Consider the following 13143-nt stretch of genomic DNA (forward strand, 5'->3'; position numbering starts at 1 on the left):
TATTAACGTCCCGTTTGAAGCAACACTTGGGCTATTTTGGGACGGATCTCATAATTTTGAACCGCGGTCAGATGACGAGGTCCCTAGTAAATTTTTTTAATTAGATTCACGTTAATTATCAACATTTCGCTAATATCATGCAAGGTATTTTCAGCCTTGCCCAAGGTTCACAATTTTATGCGGAGGAGGGGGGGGGGTGAAAATTTATTGGGGAGGTACGCGGGAAGGTTTCAGGGAAACCACCCCCCACAAGTTTATGATGCTTTCATGTAATTGAAGATTTTGTATGCAAATATGGTAAAAACAAAATGCTGGATGTATAAGTTCCTAACAATGGAAAGCATAAATTGTGGAAGAAAAATGGCACACTGTTCTGACAACAATGAACCGATATTGCGTCGCGAGACTTGGGGATATACACATACAGAATACATTTCAAGACTTTGAAAAACATCTTAACGCAACTTGGAACTAATTTACAGTCAACAATATGGATGAAAGTTACGTTTTCTCGAACAATTCACAAATTATTCATCTTTTAATTGGCAACAACGGCACCTTCAACATATCGGATTAGAGATTTTTCCGAATAAAATATATAAAACTGACATTTAGTGACATCATTTGAAGAAACTTCAAAAAGCAAGCTCGTTGTTCATGTTTTCCCACCTACCGGTCATAATTTAAAGACTGAAAATTATACTGATTATTTGAAGTTAAAATATATAAAGAATTTAAAATTTTAAATTTAATAAAATTAAATAAAGTCATCATTTTTTATTAGAAGAAAGTTACGTAGTTCTTAGTGTATGATAAAACTTAAAATATTTACTAGCTTACGATATAGAAAAGGAGCCATGGGACGATAATTCACACGCAAGTGTGTTTCCAGATTATTAGCTCATTACAAAAAAAAATTTCATCTCCTTAGATCAAAATCTCGGACTTGTATCTCGGACCAAATGGGAATATTTCACATTAACTTGTATAATAAACGCAGAGTCTATTGGCTACCTAAACATTCAAAATGGCAAAATCGATCTAATTATTGGGGTTAGGGATATATGCAAGGTTTTATTTTGCGGAAACGATGGGAGGATAGAAGGGGATAGGAGACCACTAATACTGTATATATCCGAATAAAATAAAAATGGGCAAAAGGGAGCTGAGGGGGTGCTGGTTCATTGGCCTTGCCAATTACATTAAAGATAGAATACGATATTATAGGATAATTGGGTTACAATGGATTTTATTGTATTTTTAATTGTAAAGCTTCCTAATTAGGTACAAATATTTTTACAAAGCATCTAAATGCTATATATAAGCAAACACATTAACATAAAACATTCAAATCAAATTTTAATAGTTATATATTAAGTAACTATCTAGAATAAATTGCTTTGGTTGGACATATTTCGAATTACTGGCTGCAAACGGCCAGATGATAAACAAGTAATTTCATTTAAATATATATTAATAATTCGAAAATAATATCGCCATGATACCAGCTATGCATGCTTTTCTATCATATGTGCATCTTCTTTACTTTCCAACTTTTCAGCGGGAAGATTTTTTTTTAAAGTCTCCACCTTGAAAATTTAATGCCGTTTCAAAACCATCTACCTCGGAGAATTTTTTTTTTGTCCACTTTGCTTTAATATAGACAAAGAATTTTTTAGACGCCGTAGTATCAAGACTAAAAGCGACACTAGTCTTCTAAAAAAATGAATTTAGCCAATAATGAATCGCTTATTAAAAATCAGTTTTTGTCTTTGCATAGATGTCATCTTATGCGAATGACAATGTTTTATTAACCATCATTTGATTCTTCTAACACCGCTCGCACAACATGTATACGATGTTACCGCTGAAGGTTATTGGCCGGTACCACACTTTCTATGTGATGATTGATGGCCGTAAACAAGATTTTAATTAATTCAAATATTGCCGGCTCCTGGCAATGTTTACTGCTCAGACGTACGGCCATTCCAGACAGTATTCCCCGCCTCGACATTCTCGGTTATGGTCCATGATATGTCGGTGTTTTGTATCTAGCATCGTCGGAGAGCGCTGAAAATCCAATAAGCAATTTGGAACAGTGTCTACTCTAGCAGAATAACCGAGTTCGAAGTTAGATGAAGATCAACAATGTTAGTGTAAAGATAATATCAAAATTTACTCATCTAACTTCATGGATTTTAAATTACGGCATTGATATGCACACGAACAGATCTATCGACAGACAGTTTACTTATCGACGATTTTGGTCCTGAATATGATATAGATTTACAACCATGATTACAAAATCTCATGTCAAATGTCATTTATCTGGTTCACTACGTTTTAGAGTTAACACACTCATGCACTTTCAAGTAGTCAGATAAGTCCCTGACCAAATTATCCAAAAATCAATGTAGATTCACAATAATACTCTATATACTAAATAATAAATTTCATTTGTATATCTCACTTTGTTTCCGCATTATAGAGCTCACAAAGAGACAATTTCAATAATGGTTTTACCGGAATCGGATGAAAGGGAGTCTAAAGCAAAGATTTCTCAAAAAGTTAGGATCGAAATGGGTTCGTGAACCATAGCATTTTGCATATGAGAAATTAAATAAAGAGGAATTCAGGGAACAAACGTTTATCTGCTTTTAAAAAATTGGTTGAATACGCTTTACAATGTCAACGATATTGAATATATCAATTATGCAAAAAGTACTGTTCTTAGGGGAATAAGAATTTGGTTAAAACTTTAAATTAACAAGCAAGAAAGCATTTTCTTTTACAGCTTAATCCATTAACCCTCACTATGTCGTTCAATAGAGGATGGCGACTCTTGTTGCATTTTCCCACAAAATTTTCAAATGGTCCGAGTGCCTTAATCCTTATCATCTTCAAAAAGAGGCATATCGAAGTTTTCATTTTAAAAGTGAAAGTTGAAACCGTTTTAAAAACAGAACAGATAGCATCAATAATTATACTTTTATTTTCAACTAAAATAAGCATCAAAATCTAGATTTGAAATTTGAATGGTCTTATTGTCCCCGTACACGTTATCAATTAAGGTAAATTAAGGTTATCAACTATCGTATTCCAAATAATCTAAAACTGATATAGAGCATTTGCATAGCTAACATTGCGGCAGATGTCACTTTCAACTTTCATATTAAGTGAAGTGTTAAGAAGTAGTAAAAGAAGTGTTTATTTACAATTCTCGTTATCGGGAATTTACCTACTTATTGTTAATCTTATTTTTCAATAAATTCCAAAAACATATTATCAAAGAGTCAAGAATTTAAAAATGAAAGTCATCCTTTTAGGTTTCCGCTTCCTTCATAAACACTTCGGTTATCTGCCTATCGCCGAAAAAGATGCCATTATGATATGGAATAATGCTCAACATTCACTATGTTGCATGCATTTCGTTTTCTGAGAAAAAAAGTTTAATTAAATGAGTCTGTACAAGTAGTAATACTACTACTAATACTAATACCTATAATTACTAGTTATCTCGATTAGTTTGCATTGCATTCAAATACTTCATTATTTTCATATAAACTAACGAAAACTTAATGATGTCGACTTTTTTTTTTAATTACAGCCAATAACCCCGTTACCACAGAACTAAAATCCCCGGGTGGGGGGGGGGCACCTCGAAATGAGGATGAGATGCTTCCGGCATGGTGGTTGGATCTCGCCACCCTGGAGGGTACACTAATAGGTGGGGAATCTGACTCCTCCCATCGATGGCGGGACGTACTTCCTTCAGGGAGGGTTGTACCGTGGCCGGTGACGGCCCTTAGGACTCAACCACAGTTCCCGCCAATGTTGCTGTTGCGGCGGTCCGGTCATTCAGTTTTTATGGTTTAAATCCGTGTGCCTTCGTGGCGGTTCGGAGAGTTAGATGGTTAACTTACCACAGAACTAATCCGTATAAACAAGGGTTATCGTAACTGGCTATTATGTTCATTAACTATCCAAATTTTTGCATTAAAAAACGTCATTTCCCATTTTACATCATTTCTTTCCATATTTTTAAATGTCCAGGGTATTGTAATATTGAGTTAAAATTACTATTCATAATGAGTCTTCCTCTAATCTCCGAGTTCGACACATTCTGTTATGTAGTGCTGAACCGAGCCTACTTCCCCACCTATACATGTGTTGTCTTGCATCTTTCCGAATCTATAGATTTATTCAAGAAATCTTCCATGTCCCGATATAATTTGCATTAGCATTGGATGAAATATTCTTTTTATGATTTTTGGTTTCGGTATGAATTTATACTGCTCGACATGATCCATCTATCCTGCCATGCATAGTCATCTCTTCTTCTAATTACCTTCTTTGACATTTGGAATAGTTTTGGGACTACAATATCTACTTGGTCTTTTTGTGCAGCCTTTTTTGCATTAATGATGTCTACAATTGGTTACCAAGGAAAAAAAGTTGCAGCCAGACAAAAAATTTATTACTATGCATAATTTAAACAATATCAGAGAAAGAGCAATAAAAACCCGTACACGATATTAAATGGTATGGAAATATAAATATTTCAACAAGAACATAAAACTTAGTATGTAGAACAAATTTTACTCAATTTGCTACCAACTACAAGATACCTTATAATGAAGGGGCGAGTATATACAGTGAATATCAAAAACGATACTATTTTTCCTCGTTATCATAAATGCATGGCACTCAAAACACGTAATCACTAGATGTTAAAAAATATTTTCATTCATTAAAATATTTGTTTCTTCAAATTATCGCTGTACACCAGCGTATCTGAGAAAAATCAACATTAGAATTCTTTTTTAATGCATTGCAAAAGTATCTATATTAACCCTTTATTTACCGAATTATTTTACCATCAATTTTTCAAATTCATTTTTGAATCATTAGTTATGTTTTAATACAGAATAAACCCAGGAAGAAAAAAAAAATTTTAATTAAAATAATTTAATCAAATTAATAAAATATTTTTAATGTTATTTTTAGGTGACATCTACTGCTTGCCATTGGAAATATGTTCTTCAGGTTCAGGAAATATGTTCTTCTGTTAGAAAAAGTAGTCGTATTGTGAAGATATCAGCCGGATTTAAACGGTACTTTTAAAGTACCGTCGATAAATAAAAAATTAAAACGCGTTTTTTTTTTTGTTGTTGTTGTTGTTTTTAAGAGAGATTCTCACATATTATGGCAGCAATTTAGTTTAAAAACATAATAGTCAAGTTGCAAAGAGGAAAGATTAGAACATGGAATTAGATGCAAGATGACAAGTAGAATTATTTTAATCGTGTGGTTGTAACGACACATATACCACTTTTACTGCATAATTGTGTCCACTTTAGATATTCTAAAATACCGAATATCCATCAACAAGACCTCTCACAAATATTTTTAAATTCAATGAATATTTTTTTAAGAGAAAGTCAATGTTTAATTTACAAGAAAACTATTGAAAGAATTGTTCGAATTTTACAAGTTCAGTATTAATTGAAATTTAACTTGCAAAAGTATATTAGCTCAATAATCGGTCTCCGCTAATAAACATAGAATGCAGAAATACAAACTATTCATGCAAAAAAATTGAATTTTGTAATAGCACGTCGAAAAAAATCTAAACTAAAATGAATTCAAAATATGTACTTTTTATATAACTTCCAATGAAGTAGAGTAAATGAACAGGATAAGCTGTTTAAATACCAATTTGTTTCCCTAAATCTCGATTTGTAACCATTTACCCCAAATCCATTCAGAAAAAAGGCGAAAAATCGATCAGCCATTCATCAAGAAGAGCTTTTACACGCACTGTTTAACGCGTTCATTAGGTAATAACAGGAAAGCCTTTTGCAAACTGTAGGAAGTGGATTCACCTTGACCTTATAGAACAATAGACGGCTTTTTCAGGTTAAAAAGCCACACAAATGAAGCAATTAGTTAAAACAGTTGAGTTAATTCATTTTGTTATAGGTTGATTTTGAAGCTACAAATGATTTATTGTTTGCTTTAATAACTGTTTAACTGTTATGAGACTATGTCAGTGAGAACAAATTTTATTTTGAAACTTAAACATGATTTTTTAAAAGAAAAAGGTTCGTAATAATTATATGGATTTAACAATTTTATCATATTGCATATGAAATGGACGAAAACAGGATAGCTGTTAGACAATGCAAAATTGCACAAGAATACTTCCCAGAAGTTCTATCTATTAAGCAAATACTCCAAAATAATTGGACTTTATCACTTCGGAATTGATCAATGCTATGCAGGATATCTTATGAAGTATAAAAATATATATATAAGTATTCCCGTTGTAACTATTCGAGTTTTAAATTCAAAATCAAAAATTGCATTTTCTACATTTAAATATATGTATTATTTATTCTCTATACAATCTAATTTTAATGAAAAGAAAATTAACTTTGCTCTTTCGTTTGATTACTATACTTTCTACTACGTATACGAGAAAGTAAGAAACAGAAAAATCACCCTATAAGGATGCAAAATTTTTATAAATCCATTTTTAGATACCGATATTAAACCAGGTGGACAGCCAGGTAAATATTGGCTACAGAAGCATAACTAATCCCAATAAATGTAAATTAATGATTTTGAATAAGATAATCCATTTTTAAATGAAGATTTCTAATTTTCAAATCTCCAATATCGTCATTAGGAATGGAAAGTTGCTGGCACAACATTAAGCCATCCCTACAAATTAAAAGAAACCCTTCCAAGATTCAAAGTCTTACTCAAATCCATTATCAAACTCAAAGGCATTATTATAAATGCAGGAATAGCAGAACACCCTACCATGCAGAGACGGTCAAAGCAATGAAAATCGATATTTTACTTTCGAGAAATTGAAGCGCCCCGATCCATAGCCGTGTAAAGGGATAAATGTCACGGTCTGATGCACAGAGCTGAAAAATGCATGAGGTTATTTTTATAAGCAGAAAGATACATTGCCTGTCAAAATAAGGAGTCAAAATGATTTATTGTGTCTCTTTCACAGCCAGAAAGATAGCCGATAAGCCAATATAGCGGTAATAACTAATAGCGGTGGCAGTGAACTTTAATTTTTCCTCCCTTCGATAAACCCATAATGCTGTCATAAAGTGTTTGCATAAACAAATCGATGCCATTAACGTATAAGTAATTATAACGGTTAAAATGATAGAATTATCGTGAAATTAATAAAAAAAATTGTTCCTTGTCCATACACTTTCACCCATGAAAGTAATAGCATTTGTTTTGCATTTTGGATGTTAATATTAAGCACTCGTTTTTATTGAAATATAAAATAGTATGAATGTTAGAGCATTCAGTTTTCTAATCAATATAGCTACTAATAATAAAGATAAATGTGCGCGAACGTGTATGTGTTGGAACTCAACAGACCAAACCATTTGACCTACAGCTATCGAATTAAATCAATATTATATACCTTGCAGAGTAGATATGTGTACCTAATAAGGATTTTTTTTTTTTTTTGGTGATGGGGATTATAAAATAAGCTGGATTTTGGCGTTTTCCCACAATTACTTTCAAAATATTTTTGCAATAAATAAATTTTACCCAGTTTCAATATTTTTAAAATTATCTTTTAATTATACTAATTTATGAGTTGCGCACATTTTTTTGTAGAATTCTGGCAGTTCTTTAAAAATATTAAAATGAAATTTTCAAGAATACATTATATTCCTGCTATGAAATTCAAACAGTTTTCATTGTTTCATCAAATATTTAATAGCGTCATTTTCTTCCATTGTTGGAAAATAAAAAAAAAAGCAGGATTCTGGTTTAATATACGCGTATTTTACAAGATAGAAAAAAAAAAAAAGTGAAGCTACAATACGATGGAAGATGACGTACGAACCGCATAATTACTTAACGCTATAATGTCATGGGACTTGTCTCCATTACAAAGGTTCACATAACACAACGAATAAATCATATGCAAGAAAATTAAAATAAAACAACTTGAATACCTGGCAATTTGACAGAATCAGGAAGTTATCTAAACGATTTAACTAAAATTAAATCTAAGGAATTAACGGATCACCAACGGCGACTAGTTAAAAATAAACAGCTTGTTTATTATTGCAGCTCATCAAAAATGTTTACTATCCGTGAAAACCTTAGCAATTTGACTAAGATTTTATCAAATAATGATCTATTAGCATTTCGATTTGAGTCGCGAAGAAGATAATGGCATACAGGTTTCGTAATGCTGAACCATGACGAACCAGGTGACGAGATTGGCACCTTTGGTTTCAAATATCTATACAAATGTGAAAATATTTGGTACATGAAGGTATAAATGTGTATTAGACTCACTAGGTCATAAATGTGCATCAGGTGAAACAGTGCTTTTAATTATTGAATCTGCGACTCTGAAGCAAGACAACCATCTGATTTAAGCTACTATTCATTAAAAATCCTTTTAAAAGATAAACGAATACCGGATTTCGAATCTGATGAAGATTTTAAAATTTTTATTTCTCCAATCGATTAAAAAATATTTTCAAAATATTGCATAACTAAGATTTTTGACAAAAACTGACCATTTCTTTCTTTTTTTTTCTTTTTTTAATTATTTTTATTAAATATCAAACACACAAACTGGTTGTATAATCAGTGATTGTTAACGTCTTTTAAATTGCAACTCGATTACGCTTTATAATTAAAACTTCAGTCCTGTTAATTGTTACTTAACGTCTCGTTTTGTAATAACATGCGGGCTGTTTTAAGGCGAATTTCATAACTTTTAACCGTGGTCATATGACGACGACGGCATTTGAGCTGGCATTCTCCCACCCTCTTCCTTCTACAAGCTTCAATAGCCATCAATGTGAGGATGTTTGGTTCACGTATCTTCATTGGAATCCGATTTAGAACTTGGAGTCCTATAATCTTGAATCCCAGACCTTAAAAGGCGAATACGGGTCCTCAACTAGACTTAAAAATATCCTCTAAAATAAGAGTTAGAACGGGAAAACAGGAAACTGGTATTGCAATTTCAACTCACTTGTAGACGGATATATCTTTCTACCGTTCTTACTTTCTATAGATTAAAGCTATCCATTTGTGATAGATTTCGATTTGATTTTCGTCAATAGGTAAAGCGTATAATGCTATTTTAGTAAACCATTTGCATAAATTCGTGTGAAAAGAGAAAAATCTGCTATAACATCGATTTAGCATAAAAAATGTTTAGTGCAATCAAAGTTTATATTATATTATATATATTTTACTAAATAATCAATATTGCATTTATTTTTATTTCATTTTTGTATAGCCTTAAAAATATTGGAAGAAACATTTAAGAAACATCACATTGAAGTGGCAATCTTTTTTTGAAATAAAGAGCACACATCTTCTATTTCTTTATATAATTCATCATCATATACAATCAATTGAATACTCTAATATGCCAGACTTTTTCAATCATTTAAATTCAACACTTTTAAATGGATTCGAAAATCTTAAAAAGCTGTTTGTATGTCACGTTGTAACCGTGTAATATAATACGAAATTACAATTACGTAACTAAAAAAATGAAGCAGGAAATAGAAAACGTTCAAATCCAAAAAACATTATGGGATAAGTAACTTTGAGTTCTACATGGTTAAAACAAAATTATATTGCATCAAGAAACGAAGATATTTTCCAACCTTAAGATAAAATTCGAAATAACGACAGCCAATGATTTTTCAAAATTTTCCTCCATTATTTTAAGTTCTCATCCAATATGTACACCTAGATATTCAATGCAAATCAAGGTTGGAAATGCTCATAAAATTTAATATGAAAGTATTTTGCAGTCGTAGAAGATTTAATCGATGCATTCAAGTACTTGCATTCGAGAAAAGGATTTCTGGAAATTCTCGGAATCCAGAATCTTCGGTATATGCTTTAGATTGATAATGAAAGAAATGGATCAAAGTTCCCACAATAATTCTAAAAATGATGACAGAGAAAGAATGATTAAAAAGATTTTAAAGCAGAATTTAAACCTACTTAATCAAAGTAAACCTATGTGAAAGAAATGTTTGCTTTTGTGTGAAAAAAATGTTTTACTCCCTATATGAATTTAGACCATGGATATTTTAAAAAATTATTTTGGTATATATCAATTCTTATCAGTCAAAACATATCCAGTTGATATCATGTATATAATTTCCTTATTTTTTTCTTATTTACATAACTTTATAAGTGTTATTCGAACTTAAGTTTTACAGATTTCATAAGATTTTCAAATACATTAAGGTAAGTACTCCGTATTGTATTTTAATAGATGAAACTAAAACGAGCCATTTTTCACTCTAGAGATATTTTGCGCTAAAAACAGACCCTTATCAACTTAATATCTTCCATTGGAATCTGGAGAAGGGGTATCGATTCAAATGTCCTTACCCTCATCAGAGCATGGTTAAAATTTATGTGGGTTATTTTGGAATAATCTGAATAATGGATTGGAATAATTTTGTGTCTGAACTGTACATAAGAGTATATTAATTTACTACGAAAGTCATTCTAATTTTGTACTTTCGGTATGCTTGGGTCTACAAGTATAGCTGACTCACCAATATTCTGGTACTCCTGCAGCTGCTGTGGACTACACCTGGTTACACCTTCATGAAGTTCCTCGGGAATAGGTTCCATAAACATATCGAGTTTCTGGTTGTTCTCTTTGTTGGATTTCGTATCTTTGTAGGCGGTGCTGAGATCATTGAAATCGATAGATAAAATGTCTGCTGTGAGCTGCCTCTTCTGGTCATTGGTCAGTCGCGGCCAGAACTTGAGAAGATGATCCTGACCATGGGCAGCCAGTTCTTTGCGCATATCCTCGACGTCCGCTGACGGCATTTTCATGCAAGAAGTCCTGAAAAAATAATAAACGATAATTTAATGTTGATATATAGTATACAATACTTTGTTGGTTTTAGTGAAAGTAACTAGAATGGAGCTATCACCCGCCATGCCAATGCGTCCAGAGAAATATGAAGATCAGACCACCGCGGTTACACAGTCAAACACGGAGGTGGACGCAAAATAATCCCCATTATGGTACAGTCGATACCTATACCACAAAGAAATTGCACAATTTGACATCGGTAAGAAGGCAGCTCAGCTTATTTAATGCAAAATTAATTTTACGGAAGAATGTAGCAAGTATTAAAGCGAATTGGCTGTTCATGTGTAAGATCAGTTCTTAGAAATGACAGTCGCTTAGAAATGTCAATGTATGATTTTGTATTCAAGTATTTGTCAAATAAAATCAGTTTTACGATAACTTAAAATTCCATACAATATTTCTTAAAATATTCTTATCTTTTAACATGATTTTTTTAAAAAGCGTACCATTCTGCTTGCAGCCGATTGAGGCATGAAAAATTTAAAGAGAACTCGAACTTTTAGCCCGGAGCATCATTTTTTTTTTAATTACCGTTTCTAATACAACTGCAACGCGCATATGTGTAAATCTTGTAAGTAAACGAATGAAAAACACTGTTGAAACTGAAATAACTAGAAAGTAAACTGAAAATATGCATATTTTGAAATAAAGTAAATTCTTGTGCGATGATATCCTTTGAAGTTGCTGGCGAAAGAAAGTTAATACTTCATTAACTTTTTATTAAAAAACATTTAATTAAATTTAGCAACACTAGATCCAACAATTTGCCTTCACAGAGCATTTTGAAAGGTTCTGTAACCGTGCATGTCACATCATGCACGATGCAATTTGTATATCCAACCTAAAAACATTACGTTAAACTTTTTTTATAGTAAGTTAATGGAACATTATAAGTAAAGGGCTTGGGATTCTGAGTCTTATCATGAAATGAAATTTTACAAAGTTATAATCAACACTGCAGTAATTTACATATATCACGAATGATAAAGTAGGCAAAATTTAAGTATATATTTGCCGCCTTATGCGATCAGATGCTTCGCAGAGAATACTCGCAATATTTAATTTGAATTAAATCTCTTGATTATAACTTGATGTTTACTATTCACTCTTAGAGTGTATTTAAGCATCAAATTGTGATAAACATTAAAGCAATTTCATTTTAATAGCTTTGGGCTTGTTTTGGAAAATAACAGTTTGCGTAAATTCTCTTAATGGAGCCACTGAAAACATAATAATCCGGGTCATCTATCTTCCAATTAGACGTTAGCGCTTGTGGTACTGGACCTTTCTTTTCTCACACCCCATGTAAACTGCGCAAGTCTTGTTTCTTAGCTTTCAGCAGTATAAAAACTTAGGCCATTAAATATATGATGTAATATTGGAAGCGATTTAAAAATCGTAACAAAAATGAAAATATTAGTGAAAATTACGACAAAGAATATTTTTTTTTTTTAAATTATCACAATTCAAGAAAAAATAATTCAGCTGGCATATTTAATTTTTAATTTTACACCATTCTAAAATTTATGCTTCAGCAATATTTTAGAACCTTAACGCCCAAAAAAAAAAAAAAAAAAAAAAAAACCCACCCGAAAAGTCTAATCGATTAAAGTTATTTTCTAAACTCCCTCTGAGTTGTGTATTTCCATCCTCTAAAGTATATTTGCACCAAATTTAGCTCTAAGTGAAACGATCTGTTTTGCAAAATATTAATAAACAAATACTTCGTAATAATCTTCATCTTTACAATTATAAAGACAATGTTTCGATGAATATCAACACAAATCTGACTGCAGCCATTTCATTTCATTTTTGTACAGTCTAAACGAAATTTTAAATTTGCAATATCTTTCTGATTATAACAGTATATAATACACATCGTCAGTTTTATTTTAAATCAGTATTATTTATACGAAATTGCACGCTCATTTCAAGTTCCATTTTTGTTGCAATTTTAATATTTGGAGTGTAGAAAATTATATTTGCTAAAAAACATTTTCTTGACAATTATTAATTAACCGTTATTTTTCTTTCCTTAACATTGACGAGGAATTTCAGTTCAACAAATATGAGATCAAAATTACAAATTATATTGAAACAATAGTGCCAACTAGTATGCAATGAATTTTTATGACGTAATCGATTGATTAAAGAAAAAAAAGAATGGCACTTGTCGGTTGTAACGACAACCAAAAAGCATCAAGAAA

At 31.5% G+C, this 13143-nt stretch overlaps 1 protein-coding gene across 4 annotated transcripts in view; it reads right to left on the reverse strand.

Moving 5' to 3' along the window:
• The window catches only part of LOC129984032 (UDP-N-acetylhexosamine pyrophosphorylase-like), an 89909-nt gene that overhangs the window by 19450 nt on the left and 57316 nt on the right, over window positions 1-13143 (reverse strand). For all 4 annotated transcript variants that reach the window (XM_056093787.1, XM_056093789.1, XM_056093786.1 and 1 more), the window contains one exon: window positions 10605-10903. In XM_056093787.1, the coding sequence (XP_055949762.1) occupies window positions 10605-10903 (299 nt within the window). The remainder of the gene's footprint in view (window positions 1-10604; window positions 10904-13143) is intronic.

The sequence above is a fragment of the Argiope bruennichi genome, chromosome 9 (assembly GCF_947563725.1).
Source record: "Argiope bruennichi chromosome 9, qqArgBrue1.1, whole genome shotgun sequence".
NCBI classification, from domain to species: Eukaryota; Metazoa; Arthropoda; class Arachnida; order Araneae; family Araneidae; genus Argiope; species Argiope bruennichi.